At 43.6% G+C, this 21,106-nt stretch overlaps 1 protein-coding gene across 2 annotated transcripts; it reads right to left on the reverse strand.

Moving 5' to 3' along the window:
* Positions 1 to 4,110: 4,110 nt before the first annotated feature.
* Positions 4,111 to 20,841, reverse strand: LOC109078572. Of its 2 annotated transcripts, XM_042729211.1 has the most exons (8): positions 20,726 to 20,835; positions 14,791 to 14,915; positions 14,652 to 14,693; positions 12,782 to 12,849; positions 6,234 to 6,300; positions 5,173 to 5,430; positions 4,783 to 4,905; positions 4,111 to 4,209 (listed from the first exon to the last, which is right to left on the reverse strand). In XM_042729211.1, the coding sequence occupies exons 2-8, from the start codon at positions 14,834 to 14,836 to the stop codon at positions 4,163 to 4,165; spliced, it is 651 nt and encodes a 216-aa protein (XP_042585145.1). In that variant the 5' UTR covers positions 14,837 to 14,915; positions 20,726 to 20,835; the 3' UTR covers positions 4,111 to 4,162. The 2 variants fall into 2 exon arrangements, with proteins under 2 accessions (XP_042585145.1, XP_042585146.1); XM_042729212.1 differs by lacking the exons at positions 14,652 to 14,693; positions 14,791 to 14,915 and having other exon boundaries at positions 4,125 to 4,209; positions 20,726 to 20,841.
* Positions 20,842 to 21,106: the final 265 nt, after the last annotated feature.

The following is a 21,106-nucleotide window of genomic DNA, read 5'->3' on the forward strand; positions in this document are numbered from 1 at the left end:
ATTTTCCAACTTGCACAGCACGATACATGCTCTCTGTCCTCTGTCTGTCGCGTTACACTGTGGATGTTGGGGCCCTGGGACAATCTGAAATACAGCAAATCAAACAGGTCATCAATGTTACCACGGACTGTATATTGTAGTAATGGCTGCACACATTTTAATCACCAAGTCACCTTGTAATTACAAAAGATTTTATGAGTAGTATAAAACGGAAGAAGCTTTAACGAAAGCATAACATAGAGGGGGGGGAATGGGAGGGGGAGGAGGGGAGGGGGGGGTATGGGGGGGGTGGGTAATTGGTGGGTGCGGTTGAGGGATAAATACTAAAGGAATTCTAGAGTTCTGGTTTACTAACATGATCGTTCTGCATTTATACATTTCGTAGTTTCCAACCTGAGAATTGTGAGATGGCCTTAGACAATAAACAGCAAAAATGCTTAGTTGTCAAATTATGTCTATTTCATGAACTGATTGCTCTGCCAACACAAGCAGCCCAATCTAGTGGATGTGTACAAGACATCATTTGTATCCCAGCCATGATGTTCAAATTAAAAGTGTGGTTGGGGGTTTTTTGGGGGGGGGGGGGGGGGGGGGGGGGGGGGGGGGGGGGGGGGGGGGGGGAAACGGAAGAAGAAACGAGATCTTTTCTTCTGCTGTATTATATGATGTAGTTTCTATATTATCAAAATGTTTTGCTGCATGTTCGAATGGGTACTATTGTTTCAAATCTGTTTCGGTCTTCTGTCTTAAAACTAAAATCACTGAGACATTTGTGTTCTTCCTCTGAATTCAAGCGCTTCTCACTGGATCTCAGAGCTGCTTGTGGATCTCGAGGTAAACATCCTGATAAACTGATAATAAGTGCATGTGACGTCCATTAATGCTGTTGTTCATTCTGCTCTGGCACTAAGCATTATATCATAGACGTGTTATCATTCTATCGACGGGAAAATTTTTAATTATTGTTATGGTTTTAATCGCCCAGGCCCTAATTTAAAAAATCTTGTAATAAGGCAGCAGAAAATCAAAATTGGATATTACTGTCAAACTTGCAGCTCATATCCCATTACACATCAAGTTTCTCCAAGTTTGGCTATTTGTTTTGTTGATGGGTAAATATCACAGACATACTTGTAAATGGGAAAAAATGTAAACCTTCCTTCAATATATTCTTATGTGAGTTTGTTAAAACTGGTTTCAGAGCTTAAAAATGCCTCAAAAAACTTAATCGAAAATCGGAAAAAGTTATGCTTCTCTTTGTTCAAAATATATATTATTTAAAAAAAAAATTTTTAAATAACTTCATCGGACTACACATAGTTGGTTTCATCCTTGCTCCTTGTTATTGTGTTTTTTTTTTTTTTTCTCTTTAATGTAAACTCTGTGCTGGTCTATATGAAAGTGTCTTACATTGTTGGTTCCCTGTCTTGTTATGTAAATTAAGCAATAAAAAAAAAACACTGAACACGAGTACTGTTTAACACTGTAGATTGTTAATTCAACTCTTTGGGAATTAATAACTTTTAACACTGCAAATATTACACTGCTGATTTTACTGTGTAAACCGTGCTATGACTTCATCTCCGAAAAAAAAACACCAAACAACTGTACTTTCTAAAAAAATAATAAACAATCAAACAATCACTGCCTTTACATACATAACACAAACACTTATCAGAAGCTGTCTCTTGATAGTGTACCTTCACCTTTAAAAGAGAAACAGTACATATATGTACCTTTTAATGCTAGGGCAACATGTTACCCTTTTGACCCTCAAAAAGGTACGTACATGTACCTTGAGGTCCAATAATAAGCCCTATGGGGTACGTTAGTGTAGATTGTACCTTGGGGGACAGAAATGGACTCCTACTGTACCCCTATTTCTGACAGTGTAAGTGATCCTCCCTTCAGATGTAACTCACACATACATCAGAGAATCACGTGAACTTTATAGTTGTGTTCTTAAACTGAATCAGTTCACTGACTTCACCATCAAAAATCATTATTTTCACTCTAAATTATTTAAATCTTTACATTTTTAAATTAACATTCAGAGATCAACTTAAATGTTTTTTTTTAATAAATAAATGTTGAAATGTTAAATAAAAGGTGAATTCTATGAAATGGTATCAGATATGCATCACTTATATACTGTATGTGCTAAACAACACTAAAAATACAATATAATTACAGCCATCAGCTATAGTTTTGATTTGACTGGCTTTTTCCACTAGCAGACTATCTTTTTTCTCTTTCCTTTTTCTTTTTTTTCTTTTTTGTGGATACAGTATAAACAGTCACAGCGTCCTCTAGTGTCTGAGGATGTTTAATGTACTTCTAAAACACACAGGCTCTTTAATGTGCCTGATGACACAGTGGAAAGCAAGCAAATAAACATCTCTCTCTCTCTGTGTGTGTGTGTGTGTGTGTGTGTGTGTGTGTGTGTGTGTGTGTGTGTGTGTGTGTGTGTGTGTGTGTGTGTGTTTTTAAAAGCTACATTGCCTAAGTGGCTTTATTTAAAAAAGCCAAGTATTGGCCTAATTAAACATGCAGGACTCTATACTTTTTATTTGTATTTGTTTAGCACTTGTACATGCATGTAGCCTACACTGCACTTACAAACAGCATGAATAATGTTATGAGATTAATATAAATATATTTATATGTAATAGATTTAATATAAAAACTGGAATATATATATATATATAGATATATATATATATATATATATATATATATATATATATATATATATATATAGGCTAATATGTGAGAATATTGACATTTTGCATATAAATCCATGTTGCCTAGTTCACTAAAATAGACTACCACTTTTAATGCTCCAATGCAAAGTAAACCACCATTTCTTTAGGATAATATAACACATAATTCATATTATATTAATAATACTGCACACCCATTAAATGTTTCAAATCTAAAATAAGGTGTAATACTGTGTAGCTTAGAGAAAATATAAGCACAGGCTCATAGGCTTGACATTTATCCTGCTTGAATTCATTCTAAGAAACGCACATAACTTCGTAAGTACTAAACTTTCATCTGTGAATATTAAAAATTTTAACTACAGTGTTTTATTTCATTTTCTCTGACTGCAGCTGTCAAATGTAAAACATTGGTGAGGCAATCCAAGAAAATGGTGCTTTGATGCGCTTGTTTGATAACCTGTGGTTAAAGTGCCACTCAGGGGTCAAAAGCTGCAAATGCACTTTGCAGACGCGGCGGCGGCGGTGGCACTCGCGGCGACAAAAAGCTCATTTTGGTTGGCCCACGTACTGTATGTACAGGAGCAGGGTGGCCACACGGCTACAATTGCATTATTCTTTCTAAATTGGCTTCTAATTGTTTCATTATGTATTTGGCATGATACAATTTTACCTGACTAATAATAAAATGTTAATATTTGATTTATTCTGAACTCTCCTGAAATCATTATGACTAGTAAACTGTAAAGAGGCTTTTGTTACCACAAATCTACGGCTAGGATACGTCAAACTGAAGGCTTGTGAATGATAGGAGCAGTAAGCACACTGTCCTGACCCATTAAATATAACTATATAAAAAATAAATTAATAACAGTGACAATAATGCTATTGCACTTTATTTACAGTTATTTAAAAAAAAAAATAATAAAGTGTGATAATATTATATTTACTGAAATACAATATATTTTAAAATAAAAACTGAGTATTAAACAAAGATACAATTATTTTGTAGTAACTTAAAATAAAATACCAATATTTACTTTTTTATATATAAATTTTCAACATTTTCGAACTTAAAATCAGCAAGCTTTTATTTTGGCGGGTTACCTGCAGGTAACTATATGCACTGCGCGGTTTTGCTTAGATATTTTGGCTGGAAACAAGACAAAAAAATCTAACTAAGAAAAGCATTTTTTGCAGTGTACAGTACTAAAGTTTGTCGATCTAAAATGGTAATTGTGCATTATCAGCTGTTAATCATGAGTGGTCTGAATTTATACAGCCCATTTTTTATTTTGGTCGCGCATGTGCATCTGCGTGCCACTTATATGCACCTCTAGCTATAGGTTACAATGAATATATTTCATCATATATATTTAAATTTTTATATAGAATTTTTTTTCTTCAGGCCTGTTCTGTTTTCTTCTGAAAGGGATTTTTCATGCTTCCATGTAGTCATTGTCGGTAACTGCTGTGGAGTCGGTGTCTGTTAACAAAAGTGTATAAAGAGTTCAGTGTTAGTTTCTGTGTGCTGTTAAACTACTGAAGCTCAATCTAATCCTGACCCTAAACTCATCAGTCAGGACACACCAAACCAAACCTCATCAGATTATCATCACATCAAGCACAAATATGATCAGAATATGTATAACTGCTATAAATTGTCTCCATTAGCATATTATGTCAAGATGCATTTCACATTAATACCTGGAGTAAGATTTTTAAGTAGACACACACAGAAAACTATTCTCTATATGCTGAGCATCTGTGTAATGTGCCACAGCAGTCATCAGCAGTAAGACCGAGGAAGAGAAACTTTTTGGTTCATTTAAAAAGTTTATTTACAATTATCCACAGCTCAGAAAAGCCTACATGTCATTCTTTGAGCTTCTTCATTGAAAGGCATCTTTAGCAGCCAGAGTTAAGGATGATTGAGCCAATAATTAATTTAAATACATTACGAAGCATTTTCTGTCCATTTATTTTCAGTTTTAGGTTTTGGTCAGACCTTTCATAACATTCATCGCTGCTATAAATGAGTAACTGGTGAAACACACACCTTCAGTTTTGCTCCTGATGTTGATCACAATCACTGCTGCAGTCATGATGAAGAGACCAACAGCAATGAAGGAGGAAAAGCAGATGTATAATAAAGATGCTCCTTCTTCAGGATGATCTGAGACTGCAAGGAAATGCAATGATAGTTAAAATATGGTTAAGTTTGTATGCACTGAAATATAGTCTCATACAGACACTCCAGTGATCAGCTGTATTATTAGTGTCTATTTATAAATGGCTAATTAAGCATCCTAGACATCAAATGAGGGTGAAAGAGAGAGAGATAAAAATGTTTCAAAATAAAATACTGTAGGAAAATGCAAACAATTAGCAATATTGTATGATTTAGACAGAGAAGTATCATCTAAATGTTCTTGCAGGATGTGTTTACCTGACCCACTGTAATTGTAGGTCTGGCTGCGCAGGTTCTCATGCACACAGGTGAAGGAAGCAGGTGGACGCACAGTGACCAGAAACACACACATTTCTGAATAATAAAGAGTGCATTGCTCTATGGTGTACTTCAGTTCACTCTCCACTGACAGCTCAATAGACTGCCATCTGTGTGTCATTCCAAACTTGCACAGCACGATCACATGCTCTCTGTCCTCTGTCTGTCGGTACACTGTGATGTTGGGCCCTGGGACATCTGAAATACAGCAAATCAACATTCATCAATGTTAACACGGACTGTATATTTTAGTAATGGCTGCACACATTTAATCACAAGTCACATTGTATTACAAATATTTATGATAGTATAAAAACTTTAATAATCAATAACTATATATCAATAGAAAGATTAGGATTAAATTAATAAATTAATTCTAGAGTTCTGGTTTACTAACATGATCGTTCTGCATTTATACATTTCTGTATTTTCCAACCTGAGAATTGTGAGATGGCCTTAAACAATTAAACAGCAAAATGCTTAGTTGTCAAATTATGTCTATTTCATGAATGTATTGCTTCTGCCAACACAGCAGCACAATCTAGTGGATGTGTACAAGACATCATTTGTATCCCAGCCAGATGTTCAAATTAAAGTTGTGGTGAAACGGAAGAAGAAACAGATCTTTTCTTCTGTATTATATGATGTAGTTTTATATTATCAAAATGTTTCTGCATGTTCTAATGGGTAATATTGTTTCAAATCTGTTTCGTCTGACTTAAAACTAAATCACTGAGACATTTGTGTTCTTCTCTGAATTCAAGCGCTTCTCACTGGATCTCAGAGCTGCTTGTGGATCAGCGAGTAAACATCTGATAAACTGATAATAAGTGCATGTGACGCCATTAATGCTGTTTCATTCTGCTCTGGCACATAAGCATTATATCATACGTGTTATCATTCTATCGAGGGAAAATTTTAATTATTGTTATGGTTTTATCGCCCAGCCCTAATTTAAAAAATCTTGTAATAAGGCAGCAGAAAATCAAATTGGATCTTACTGTCAAACTTGCGCTCATATCCATACACATCAGTTCTCCAAGTATTTGTATATTTTGCCTCTTCATCCTGTCCAACAAAGGCACAATAAAAGTTATTATATAAAAATGTAACGTCTCGGTTACGTACGTAACCCTCGTTCCCTGATGGAGGGAACGGAGACGTTATGTCGAACGACATATGCGGGTCTCACTTGGGAGGCCAATCATCTCTGAGTTTAAGAGAAAACGCCAATGAAAATTGGCTAGTGGATTTAACATACCTGAGCCACTCCCCGTGCCTACGGGTATAAATAGGCGACAGGTGCATCCACTCATTCAGGTTTTACGCTGAGGAGCCGAGAACGTGTCCCGGCAACAGCGAATGGTTCAAGGTTGTGGCATGGGGACATAACGTCTCCGTTCCCTCCATCAGGGAACGAGGGTTACGTACGTAACCGAGACGTTCCCTATCTGTCGGTCACTACGAGTTATGTCGAACGACATATGGGGTCCTATGGAAAACGCCACAACCTGAACACCGTCACAACCCTGTGGCGCTGCAATTGTCGACAAGCCCGCAGCGTGTCACAAAAGCTACGCTTAAGGTCGTGACCTTCCCAAAGCCCCAGCGCAAATTCACTGACCTTGGTACCGAAGGGGACCAAAAGGGTGAGTACATCGCTGCTGGAGAAGGCCATGCTGCTGTTCCGTCCACAAAAAGTTTTTGGAAGGGATTTCAACCTTCAGTGAAAGATTGCTTCAAATCTTCCCTATTTGTTCTTTCAGCTTGGCAGAACGATGGGGAAGCGAGCCTTAGGGAAAAGGTCGCTACGGAGACCACATCCTACCCGTAGGGAGGTGACATGTGGAGATACTGATATGGACTGACCCAGGGGGCAGTACTACATATGGAATGGGTCTCTGAGGCAGGTCCTACCTTGGAGTAGGGATGGAACAGCTGCCAGAAGAGACTGACAGAGCGGGTCTGTCAAGGGAAGACACGGGTTTACCAAGAGGGAAACCTTACCGTGGAAGAATACACATATGGGATTACCCGTAGGGAATCAAGCCATATGGACACCTAGCCCAGTACAGGGGCTGACCGGAACTCCGGGCATGCTAACACCAGTACTGGGCCTGGCGCCAGACTGCTCCGCCAAGTCTGACCGCCGAGGGTGCTGGAGGATGCTCGACCAGGGTACACCAACCGGGGAACTCTACTGGGAGAAGAAAGGCGCTCGCATCCCCGTGTTAGGGGGAATGGCGCAGCAAGCGTGACACCGAGCCAGTCCTTCCCGCCAATTACCTGTTACCCAACACACGGGAAGAAACTGGGTCTACACGAAGGTTGTAAAACCTCGCAAAGGTGTTAGGTGTCGCCCAGCCCGCAGCTCGACAGATGTCTGCCAGAGAGGCGCCGTGCGCCAGCGCATAGGAGGAGGCCACACTCCGTGTGGAGTGGGCCCTCACCCCCAAGGGGCACGGCTCGCCTTGGGAATGGTACGCCAAGGCGATGGCATCCACTATCCAGTGGGCCAACCTCTGCTTGGAGACAGCCTTCCCCTTCTGCTGACCTCCAAAGCAGACCAGGAGCTGCTCAGAGCTTCTGAAGCTCTGGGTGCGGTCCACGTATATGCGAAGCGCTCTTACGGGACACAGCAACGCCAAGGCTGGATCTGCCTCCTCCAGGGGCAGCGCTTGCAGGTTCACCACCTGGTCTCGGAAGGGAGTGGTGGGAACCTTGGGCACGTATCCAGGCCGGGGTCTCAGGACAACGTGAGATTAGGCCGGCCCGAACACAAGGCACTCTTCACTTACCGAAAATGCTTGGAGGTCCCCGACCCTCTTGATGGAAGTGAGCGCGACCAGGAGCGCTGTCTTGAGAGACAGGAACTTAAGCTCGACTGAATCCAGCGGCTCAAAGGGACCCCCCTGAAGTCCAGCCAGAACAATAGAGAGGTCCCAGGAGGGATCACAGGGGTGTCCTATGAGGATTTCACCTTCTGGCACCCCTCAGGAACCTAACGATCAGGTCATGCCTCCCCAGGGACCGGCCGTCCACTGCATCGTGATGGGCTGCAATGGCAGCCACATACACTTTCAAGGTGGAGGGTGACAGCCTACGCTCCAACCTTCCTTGCAGGAAAGAAAGCACGACTCTGACCGAGCATCTCCGGGGGTCTTCTCGGTGAGAAGAACACCAATTCGTGAACAGACTCCACTTCAGAGCATAGGCCTGCCTCGTAGAGGGGGCTCTAGCCTGAGTGATAGTGTCTACCACCGCCGGTGGCAGATCACTTAGGTCTGCCGCGTCCCATCCAGAAGCCACACGTGGAGGTTCCAGAGATCTGGACGCGGGTGCCAAATGGTGCCCAGCCCCTGAGAGAGGAGGTCCCTCCTCAGGGGGATGCGCCAGGGAGGGGCTGTCACGAGGAGCATGAGTTCCGAAAACCAGGTCCGGGTGGGCCAGTAAGGCGCAACCAACAGGACCTGTTCCTCGTCCTCCCTGACCTTGCACAGTATCTGTGCGAGCAGGCTCACTGGGGGAAACGCATACTTGCGTAGAGCCCGAGGCCAGCTGTGTGCCAGTGCATCCGTGCCCAGGGGGGCCTGGGACAGGGAATAGTACAGCTGGCAGTGGGAGGACTCGTGGGAAGCAAACAGATCTACCTGGGCTTCCCCGAATCGACTCCAGATCAGCTGGACCGTCTGGGGATGGAGTCGCCATTCCCCAGGGAAAGTGAGCTGTCGTGAGAGCGCATCGGCTGCACGATTGAGCTCCCCTGGGATGTGGATAGCGCGCAGCAACTTGAGCCGCATCTGACTCCAGAGGAGGAGATGGCGGGCGAGTTGAGACATGCGACGTGATCGTAGACTGCCCTGTCGGTTGATGTACGAAACAGCCGCAGTGTTGTCCGTGCGGACCAACACGTGCTTGTCCAGCAACAGCGGCCGAAACCGCCGTAAAGCTAGATGCACTGCCAGCAACTCCAGACAGTTGATGTGCCAAAGCAGTCGAGGTCCTGTCCAGGACCCTGAAGCTGCCTGCCCGTTGCATGTCGCGCCCCAGCCCGTTTTGGAGGCATCTGTTGTGACAACAACATGCCGGGACACTTGTTCTAAGGGCACGCCGGCCCGTAGAAAGGCAAGGTCTGACCAGGGGCTGAATCGGCGGCGACACATCGGTGTGATGGTGACACGATGTGTACCTCGGCGCCATGCCCATCTCGGGACTCGGGAGTGCAACCAGTGCTGAAGTGGCCTCATATGAAGCAACCCGAGCGGCGTGACTGCGGCTGCGGATGCCATATGCCCCAGGAGCCTCTGAAAGTGTTTCAGTGGTACCACTGTCCTGCCTCTGAAGGAACTCAGGCAGTTCAGCACTGACTGGGCACGCTCGCTGGTGAGACGTGCCGTCATACTCACCGAGTCTAACTCCATACCGAGATAAGAGATTCTCTGCGCAGGGGAGAGCTTGCTCTTCTCTCGGTTGACCTGAAGCCCCAACTGACTGAGGTGCCGGAGCACGAAGTCCCTGTGATCGCACAACTCCTCTCGGGACCGGGCCATAATGAGCCAGTCGTCGAGATAGTTGGGGATCCTGACGCCCACTTCCCAAAGTGGGGCAAGGGCGCCCTCCGCGACCTTCGTGAAGACACGGGGAGACAGGGAGAGCCCGAAGGGGAGGACCTTGTACTGCCATGCCTGACCCTCGAATGCAAAACCGCAGAAACGGTCTGTGACGAGGGAGGATCGAGACATGAAAGTACGCGTCTTTCAGGTCGATCGCTGCAAACCAGTCCTGGGGCTGAACGCATTTGATAATGCGTTTCTGCGTCAACATCTTGAACGGGAGCTTGTGCAGGGCCCGATTCAAGACTCGCAGATCCAGGATAGGTCGAAGGCCACCGCTTTTCTTGGGTACGATGAAGTAAGGGCTGTAAAACCCCGTCCTCATCTCGGCTGGAGGGACCGGCTCGATTGCATCCTTCGCCAGGAGGTCGCCGGGCGAACTGAATCGCATAACCGAGTCGGACCGTCCGAATGAGCCAGCGTGACGGGTTGGGCAGCGCAAGCCACGCTCCCAAACTCCGTACAAGTGGCACCAAAGGGACAGTCGACATACCCGCAGTGGTGCAGCGATGGGGAGCTGTGTCGGATGGCCCAGAAAGCATCGCGTTCCGAGTCATCACAGCCACACTCCCCGTGTTCCCAGAGGAACTGGCCAGAGACGCGTGGAGAGGCGTTGCGTCTCCGAACCGCGACCTCTTGACCGCTGGCGAAGGGGGGCGTCGTGGGTGAGAATGAGGAGGCAGTGCATCGCTCATCGTCAACCCACGAGCCTTGCAACTCGGAGGAAAGGGAAATTGCTCTTTTATTGAAAAAGTGGGTGCCGCCGGCCGTTGGACCAGCGGCGGAACAGAAAGAAACGTAAACTGAAGATTCTCCACCCGGCCCTCCTCCGGGGGGAAGGAGTGGCGCTGTTTCCGCCAACTCCTGAAGAGCAGTCTCCCACATCTCCGAGTTGCCCGTGTCAGGGCCGCTTAATCGTCTTCCTCGAGGACTTCGCAGCCGGGAGTGACACGGGGGGCGCTGCTCTCCTGCGCGGGGCTCGACGCGCCGGCCTCGAAGAACTCTCAGCACGGGGCGGAGCTGGTGTGGAGGACGCAGGGGGGCGCCCACGGCGACGAGCAGGCTGAGGCGCTGCCCGCGACGGAATGGTGGCAACCGGAGGATCACGTCGGGGCAAGATGTGTTGGATGGCCTCAGTCTGCTTTTGCACTGCTGAGAACTGCTGGGCAAAGTCCTCGACAGTGTCACCGAACAGGCCTGCCTGGGAGATGGGAGCATCAAGAAAGCGAGCTTTGTCGACGTCTCTCATCTCGGCCAGGTTTAGCCAGAGATGGCGCTCCTGGACCACTAATGTGGACATCGCCTTCCCGAGGGACCGCGCCGTGACTTTCGTCACCCGTAAGGCGAAGTCAGTTGCCGTGCGCAGCTCCTGCATCAACCTCGGGTCTGTACCCACCCTCGTGCATTGCTTTTAGCGCCTTGGCTTGATGTACCTGCAGGATAGCCATGGCATGCAGGGCAGAGGCAGCCTGGCCCGCAGCACTGTAAGCCTTGGCAGCCAGAGCCGCCGACAGCTTACAGGCCTTGGACGGGAGACGCGGACGATTCCTCCAAGTGGCGGCGTTTTGTGGGCACAGGTGCACCGCAACCGCTCTCTCCACCTGGGGAATGTCCACATACCCCCTGGCTGCCCCGCCATCGAGGGTGGTGAGGATGGAAGAGGGAGACGAGCGGCTTCTGGCCGTAAAAAAGGGGCCGTCCACGACTTCGTCACCTCTTCATGCACCTCCGGGAAGAAAGGAACCGGAGCAGAACGCGGTTGTGAGCCGCGCTCCGCGCCGAGAAACCAATCATCCAGCCGCGAGCGTTCAGGGTTGGGCGGTGTAGTCACCTCCAGCCCGATGCTCACGGCTGCCCGGGCAAGCATGGCTGACAACTCCAAGTCAGATTCGGCAGTGGCGACAACACCCGAGGGGGGCAGCCCCGCCGAATCCTCATCCTCAGAAGCCGATAGCCCATCCCCCGATGCTGCAATCGACATCTGATCCTCGGGCGGCGCACCGAAAGACACGCTGGGGCCGCCGTGAGACGGCTCAGCAGAATCAATCGGCAGCCACACGGGACATGCGCTGCGGGAGGAGTGAGAGGTCCGTGGGGCGTGGCCCGGCGGAGAAGCTCTCACTGTCACCCTCAGATCTCCCAGAGCGCCAGCCGGCGGTCCTCTGCTCGAGCCAGAGAAACCGGGACGGGTGGCGACAGAGGGGTCTGCTGCACTCCCCTTGAGGAGTGAGAGACGCGATCGCAGCGATGCCATGCTCATACGCCCACAATAGACGCATGAGTCATCCACGAGCACTGCCTCAGCGTGTTGGACGCCCAGGCACTGCAGACAACGCTCGTGACCGTCAACCGCGGACAGGAAATGACCGCATCCAGAAGGACACGGACGAAAAGGCATCTTGAAAAAGACGCGAATCGTCCGTGATTTGCTCTTTTAGGAACTGCTCTCTTAGCCGAAGCGCCCAGGGGAATCACTGCTGCAGGGACACCGCTGTAGTGCGCCGTCACGCCGACCAGGAACAGCTCTCCACAACACAAAGATGAAACGGCTTTGTAGTGATATCCCATCAACTACTCGGCTCCGAAGCAAAAATCTGAATGAGTGGATGCACCTGTCGCCTATTTATACCCGTAGGCACGGGGAGTGGCTCAGGTATGTTAAATCCACTAGCCAATTTTCATTGGCGTTTTCTCTTAAACTCAGAGATGATTGGCCTCCCAAGTGAGACCCCATATGTCGTTCGACATAACTCGTAGTGACCGACAGATAGGGAAATGTATTTTTGTATACCAGATCTAAGCCAGGGCTAAGAGAACACAGACAAATTATATTTCTATTTTCTGTACAGTATATTTTTATTCTATAGAATCAGCAGCTACAATATACAATAATTATTAAAATATTATATTCAAAAATAAAATAAATAAAAACTTACTGTCAAAACAGTTGGGTAAATATCTGTTGAAAATGTTGGATGACTCTCACTCATCATCTGCCATGGATCTAGATAAAGCAAAGATGACAAATGACAATTATAAAATATAGACAACTGAAGTTTTAATGCAAGTGATTTTCAGTGGGTGAGATCCTGGGTTTTCTGGGTTTCCATCGACTCAAGATCAGAAGAAAAAGATGACTCTGCTAATGGATACAACAGGTGCCTTCACATCTTCTGCTCTTAATTACATGATTAATTTGAAGTCATTGTCTATGTATTCCCTGCTACGTATGTAGTATATATATTTTTTTCTAAACTGTAATACACTTCTGTAAACTAAATTCAGTATTATCAAAACAATTAAGGGAACATTCAAAACAGATTTTAATTTAGCCATACATGAAAAATAAAAATAAAAAATTCCTGCCTTAAATGTAAAAAATTAAAAAGTTTAGGTTTTCCAGATTGATGGCTTAAAGTTTGACAACCAAATAAATGGAGTGGTTAAGTTTTTTCCATCTTCATCGCCTGGCCAAAGTTAAAGCATTTTTATCGAAAAACTTTATTAAAAGTAATTTATACATTTGTCAATTTTTGTCAATGTTTAGACTATTGCAATTCACTCTACTATGGGATTAATTGCAATTGTGTTTGAAATTGGTCCAAAAAAAAAGTAGCCAAGCTTCTGTTTTGATATATCAGCAGTGGCTGCCTGTAAAAAAAAAATATAAAATACTAATTTTGGTTTATAAATCGTCACATAATCTTGCACCAGTTTATCTCACTGAGTTGTTGCATCCACACAAAGCAGCGAAACCACTTCGGTCCGGACATTTAGGAATGTGGTGATCGAGCTTTTGCTATTGCTTGCCCAACACTCATAATACAACTGCACTTTAAAATAAAAGTCAGTGACAGGAGCCGCAGACGCGTAGGATTGCCGTGTGTGCGTGAGCTTACTGTTGGAGAGAAAACACAGCTGGTACCAGTATATCAATACTGCAGTATCACAATATCAGATACATTCAAATATCTTAGTATCAATATGTAGTGAAATATCGATTCTTTTTGACAACACTGATAATAGGTGGGTACCCAGGACTGGAAGTGAGTGAGTGAATGAGTGAAAGTGACATACAGCCAAGTATTAAAACCCAAACACCAAAAACGAAATCATTAAAAAACCAACTCAAAAAAAAAACACACAAAAACAAAAAAACAAAAACACAAAAATTATTTATTTAAACCCAAATAAGTCGGCAGCCATTTATGCTGCAGCACCCGGGAAGCAGTTGGGGGTTCGGTGCCTTGCTCAAGGACACCTCAGTCGTGGTATTGAAGGTGGAGAGAGAACTGTACATGCACTCCCCCCACCTACAATTCCTGCCAGCCCGAGACCCGAATTCACAACCCTTGCATTGCAAGTCCAACACTCTAACCGTTAGGCAATGACTTCCCCCGTAAATTTTAAATTCCCCCGTGGAATTGAGAAACACTGCTTTAAAATATTCCTAAAAAGAACACTGACAGAAAAGCCCTTACAAAGATCTGAGAAGAGATGATGCCAACCCTGAACCAAGATACAAAACTACTAAATTTTGCTATAAAAGTTTGATCACAACATATAATCATTGCTGTTAATAGTGTTCACCGTCTGTTTGATTATGTCATTAACTAACTGCTTGATTTTATTGTATATTTCTGTCATATGGACATCAAAGTGACAGTCACCACTGATAAGCTATTACTAAATATAATGTTGAAACTTTAATTTTCTGTAAAGCTGCTTTGTAACAATTTATATTGTGAAAAGCGATATACAAATAAACTTGAATTGAATTGAAAAGTGTAATATTAAATGATGCACCTTGTGTTGTATGTTCATCTGGGCCCCACGTATTCGCCAAATCTGAACAAAAATAGTAAAAATTACACTGAATACTGTCCACTCCATACATATAGTAGATAAACACAAAATCTGAGGCAAACTAATAGAATCCACTTACTGAAAGCTGACCAAAGGGCCAATAAAAGGATATAAAGGTGGTTCATGCTGTCATAGATCAGAGACTACAGCTTTCTGAGATGCACAGGCAGCAAGGACTGAGTCTTAACACTTAACAGACTTCCTCTGTGTTCACGAGAAAAGGCAAAGTAGGTGTGAAAAGCAAAAGTGACTCTCAAACATTAACTTTATACTTCTTAAACATTACTACTGGGTTTCCAAAATCCGGCTGTGTTTAATAGATATTAAGCCTACTGTTTACTAAATAAAACTATATTTTTAAAAAAGTCTTTAATTTAAATTTCAAATTTAAAATATGCACATTTGGTCATCTAGATAGCTATTCATTTTTACACAGTCTACAGATAGTTATGCACATGTGTGACAGATGTTGGCTTTCTCCTCCACTCTACGATGTGACTTGGACAAACACCACCGAGGTCCGATAAGACACTGCTCTGTACGACAGACTCGATCTTTGTCTGAACCCCCCTCCAATAAATGCTCGGACACAATGCTGGCTGGTGTAAATCTTTCTTTTCTTTGCTGCAGGCTGTAAAATGACATAAATCACCCTTTTAGTAGTTGTTTTACTGCAGAAATAAGTGACCCACAGCGTGAAGTACACATTGCAACTCTGTGTTGCGTCATAACCAGGCCCGGACTGGCCATCAGGAGCACCGAAGAATTTCTGCATTTTTTTGTGCGTACCGGCACTTCTGACATGTTGCTGGTACTCAGAGTAAAAGCTTCAGTGTCTGGGTGATTATATGATCCCATATATGATTAGAAAGGACACACTCACATTACCTCTCATCTCCACCAATCATGTGAATGAATGCAAGCAGAGCGTGTGGGGCATGAGAGCATGTCAGGGGAGGCATGCAAAGTAGTAGAATAATAATTAATCATTGATTACTAATTTGAATCAGTTTAAGATTTTTAAGATTTGTTTTAAGATAAAAAAACATTCTGTGCTAACCAATTTAAATGAAGTGGTTGTTTTCAACAAGGTGGACACAGTTCTGTTCATAACAGTAGACCCGCTGGTGAAGAAGTGACAGGTAATAAAAAGAAAGGGGGAGACAGAGATATTGGGGAAAATGAAGAAAAGGAAAAGGGAAGTAAAGGTGCAGTGCAAGAGAGAACCTTTAATTATTTCCCATGGCCCCAGACTAAGTATTTAGACCTTTTTATGTGATGACCATACAAATAATATGATTGACTGGTTTCAGAAATTGTTGTGGATGTATAGGCTATATACAGGAAAAAAAGTGGCAAAAATTGCACCTTTTGGGGTACAACAGCTTGTCACTGGAACAGGACCCTTATAAAATGACATTTTTTAACCCTAATAGGTATGCCTACAAATTAGTAGGCTACCTTAAGGGTACGAATTACTACTCTAAGGTGCTAATATATGTTCCTATTAGAAGTAATAAATAAATAAATAAATAAATAAATAATAGGTACAAAGATTTTCTTTTAAGATTACTGATACAGTGACAAGCTGTTGTACCCCAAAAGGTGGGATTTATGCCCCTTTTTTTTGTGTGGCCTGGATGAGTGAGATTTCCCGGCATGAAATTGTATTCCATAACAACAACAACAACAACATTGCCCTCATAACAGCATTAACAACACCGCAACACGCGACCACACTTTACATTTAATAATAATAATAATAATAATAATAATAATAATAATAATAATAATAATAACAAACAAAAACATACAAAAAAGACATACCTGTAAAATGAACAAATCACCCTTGTAGTGGTTGTTTTGCTGCAGGCATAAGTGACCTAAATAAAATGTTAAATAAAATTAACATGCTAACAAAAGTTCACAAACGGCCAAATAACTTATAAAATATATGTTAATAGTCAAATTAAATGGTCAAGATATTACCCTAAATCATAAACATCAAATACCTGAAAACTCAACTTATTTTGCCTTAAAATCGAATGCATAACTAAATTGAGTCGGAGCATAAGCATACCCACCCACTGCATGCAGTACACATTGCAAGTGATGGGATGTCCGGTCCGGTTCTTTACCACGAACCCGTTCTTTCCGGACAGTTCGTTTCAATGAACCGGTTCAAAAAAAAAACGGTTCATTGGTACTCCCAAACCCAAACACAACAACATAATGAAAAAATACCAACTACACCGACCCGGACCAAAATGAAAATACACATTCAAATATATAAAATCAGTAACTTCAGTCAGTTAAAACATCATATTCATGATCTGAAAAGTTTACATTTAAGTTTTGCAACTAAGCACCCAAATACAGGTACAGTGATGTGCATACGAGGATTTAAGTCTTGAAGATATAAAGTAACTAAATTAGTTGTCATCAGCGCCATAACCATAATCCACTTACTAAACATAATCCATTGCTATTTATTTGTTATTAAAAGTGACGTGACATACAGCCAAGTATGGTGACCCATACTCAGAATTGGTGCTCTGCCTTTAACCCATCCAGAGTGCACACACACAGCAGTGAACACACACACCGTGAACACACACCCGGAGCAGTGGGCACCAGTACAACATGAAATTAACTGCTGCTAAATTAATAAGAATTCATAATAAAACTAAATAAAATCCTAACTCTGTTACACTCACCCCCACTGAATTCTGCTGAATTAAGGCAGCAGTTAGTACTCCAAAACAAAACACCCATCAGTGCATTTGCAAAAACAGTACACACATAGAGATACCTACAGGTAACAGGTAAGCCAAACACAAGTTTATTTTAAAAGATGAAGTGGAAAGAGAGGAGAGCCAATCTCTCAGACCAAACTCCTGACAGTAAGATGCCCATATACATCTCACAAAACTCTATACCAAGGTATATAGTAAGCAAATATAACTTACACAGAACAATGTATGTCATAAAAAAAAATTGCTTCTTGTGTCTTCTTATTCATACATTCTACATCTAATTTGTTTACAAACATTGAACAAACCATTCAAACAAATAAAACAAAGAAACATTCAAACAGTCTGAATTCTGTGATTCTGCATTGACACAACTTTTCGTCAAGACAGTGTACAACAGTCTATTCACAGGCTTGATTAAACGTCCAAAACAAGACCTGCGCACAATAAAGGTCCCAGTGTCAGAAACGGGTACATCATCAACATCAACCTTGGAAACATCAGCTGAAGGATTTAAAATCACAGAATTTTCAAGACTCACAGATTCGACCCCAGAATTCAAACTTTCAGTGACACTTGAACTATCAGACCGTTCAGATTTTGGACACACTGACACATTGCTCAAAGACACAACTGATCCCAGCTGTGAACATTTATCAGGCAACACAGAAACCCAGTCAGAGGTTCTAGCACAACTGTCAGTAGCACGAGACATTAGCATCAAGAGACGAACCATCATCAGGCCTAACAGACACTGAATCCTCATGAGTCTCTGCCAACCCACCATCTCTGACACTTGGCCTAAATTTCAAAATGTCAACACCCAAACTCACCATAGGCTCTGAACTATTGGTTTTGTCACATGAATCAATCATAGCCAAAGATGAAACTGTATCAAATACTGCACACTCTGCTTTGTCCAGTGGCAAAAAGTTCACAGGTAGCAAAAGGTTGCGATGCACAACCTTTTCCTGACCATTGCTCGTTATCACTTATCTTGAAAATATTAGTGTCGACTTTTCTATCCACCACGACAAAGACGGCGGACATCCACCTGTCAGCTAGCTTCCGCTTGCCTCTTCCAGCCTTGTTTGCTAGAAGAGCACAATCACTAACATCAACATCACTAACATCAATGTCCTGAATCAATGTTTGACTCTCCTGTTTTAGATCACTGCATGCCTGGACTGTTCCTTCGAAGCATGCATCTGAGCTACTGACAAGGCCTCCTCCAGATCTTTCAAAAGAGAAGCCACATACATGTCGTAACAAGTCACAGTGTGATCCTCCAGAACAGAGCGGAAAATTATGTCTACCGGAAGGCAAGGAACTTAACTGTACATGAGATAAAACGGAGCATAGTTTCTGAGTACAGCTGTACAAGAAAGTCAAAGATTGCGGTTGTCTTGGCCAATTATGCTTTGCATCTGGAGCCAGTGCGCGGATCATGTTCCCCAGGGTCATATTAAATTGCTCCACACTACCATTCCCCATAAGATGGTAGGGCGTTGTATGCGATTTTTGTACTCCAGACACCTGAAGAAGCTCAGTAATCAGCTGGCATTTGAAGCTCGCCCCCTGATCACTGTGTACACAATCAGGAAACCCAAAAAGTATTTGTCCCACAAGACATGTGCCACCTGTTAAGCAGACTGATCTTTGCATTGAAATACTTGCGCCAACCTGGTAAAGTGATCTGGGATAACTAAGACATCAACTGACATGTTGTTATGATCTTCAGCAGACCAAAAATCAGTGCATACTAACTGCAATGGTCTGCTGGTCACAATATTTTCTATGGGTGCTCGACCCTCAGGCTCTACGGTTTTACTGACAACACCCCTTTGACAGTGTCGTAAATGCTCTCCAACATTTCCGTCAAGGCTCAGCCAAAAGAAATGACGTCTAGCCAGACCCAAACTCCTAGACTGCCCCTGATGAGCCGCATGATTGTGAATACCCCTCAACACCTCCAACTGAAGTGACTCGTACTGGAACCGCTTACCCTTAGACAAATGATCATGGGAAATCTGGTAGAGAATCCCATTTCTCACAACAAATTTCTCCCAATGCTTAATGTATCTAAGGACCCTAACAGGTTCCTTTGCTCTTTCATGCCTGCTTGGCTCGCGATGTCTTTCAACATAATGAATAACCCTTGACAGCACACTATCAGAGAGCTGCTTTTCACGCAGGTCACGCTTGGAATATGTAGGCTGAATCTCTGATTCAGAAACCATCTTAGGAAGATGTTTCAAAACAGACAAAGCACGAAGTCTTGCACCATCTTCCCACATCCTTTGTGAGTCAAGCACGGCCATTATATCCTGCTTATCTAAGGAAGTCCATGCAATGCTCGCCAAAATACTGTGCAAGGGACCGCTGCTAGAAACACCCTGCTTTCCTTCAGACTCACTGAAAAGCATCCTGAACTGAGCCAGCAGAAACTTCCCGTACTTCAGACAAAAGTTTGTCATATTTTTCACGTAACAGTCTAGAGCCAATGTTGGGTTTCACGAATGGAACCCTACTCAAAGTGTCAGCCACAACATTCTGCAAACCTGGTACATACTTGATGTCAAAATTGTATGCCACAAGTTTGGCCACCCACCGCTGCTCACAACAATCGAGCTTAGGTTTGGACAGAACGTGGGGGAGCGGGTTGTTATCAGTCCATACTGTAAATACATGACCTTTCAGCCAGTGGCTGAACTTTTCACAAACCGCCCATTTTAATGCTAAAAACTCTAAGTGATGTGCCGGATAATTTCGCTGAGATGGAGAAAGCGACTTACTGGCAATAGTGTCACCTGCCTGAACTTGAGACAAGCACAACTCCAATGCCGTCTAAAGGCTGGGACACACCAAGCCAACTTCAAAGAACTAGCGGCGACAAAAGCCGACGGTGTTGTCGCCTCATGTCTGCAGCGTCGGACCAAAAAGCTGCGTTGGAACACACCGCACAGATTACAGCCGATGGTAAACTAACACGTGCATTTTGCGCATGTGTGAGAGTTATGAGCTGTTCATATCAGCAGCTATTAATAGTATATATTTGTCATTCAAAAGGAGAAATCAAAACAAAGATTATACAAGATAAACACAGATATACGAAATGTAAACAAAGCAGTGCTTTAATTCTCGGCACTGACTCGTTCTCGAAACTGAACATCCAATCAGAGCTCTCATTTTCGCAGACATGTTGAATCGGGCAAACTGCCGCCGATGTAAGCCCTATGAGAGCCGACGAGTGGAACATACCAAACAAACTAGCCCGACCGTCGCTTGCCGTCGGCCCGACGATGGCAAACAGCCGAACATCAGCTTGGTGTGTCCCAGGCTTGAGGAAGCGTCAGTCGAAAGCACAAAGGGGCGGCTAAAGTCTGGATGAGCTAAGACAACTGCTCCTATCATGGTTGTATTAAGTTTCTCAAATGCCAGCTGCATCTCAGGTGTCCAATCAGCTAAAGTCAATTTCCTTAATGCACAATTTCCTTTATTTGCACAACCTCTTTTGGTCCTCTTTTTCTGACCTTTCAATAGATCAAAAAGGGGTTTGGCCACGGTTGAGTAATTGCAGGGGTGCACGATAAATGTCAGCTGATAATTAATGCGCATCGCGTCAGTAAAGCCGGTTCTCTA

The sequence above is a fragment of the Cyprinus carpio genome, chromosome B8 (genome assembly GCF_018340385.1).
Source record: "Cyprinus carpio isolate SPL01 chromosome B8, ASM1834038v1, whole genome shotgun sequence".
Taxonomy (NCBI): Eukaryota; Metazoa; Chordata; class Actinopteri; order Cypriniformes; family Cyprinidae; genus Cyprinus; species Cyprinus carpio.

Bases quoted from the DNA above. Each gene is read 5' to 3' on its own strand.
- LOC109078572 (XM_042729211.1), bottom strand. From the start codon at position 14,836: ATGAACCACCTTTATATCCTTTTATTGGCCCTTTGGTCAGCTTTCA. The intron at 5,431-6,233 runs GTAAGATCCAAT...GCTGTATTTCAG, and splicing joins ATATGAGCGCAAGTTTGACA to ATGTCCCAGGGCCCAACATC. The intron at 4,210-4,782 runs GTGTGTGTTTCA...TTTTGTTAACAG, and splicing joins CATCAGGAGCAAAACTGAAG to ACACCGACTCCACAGCAGTT.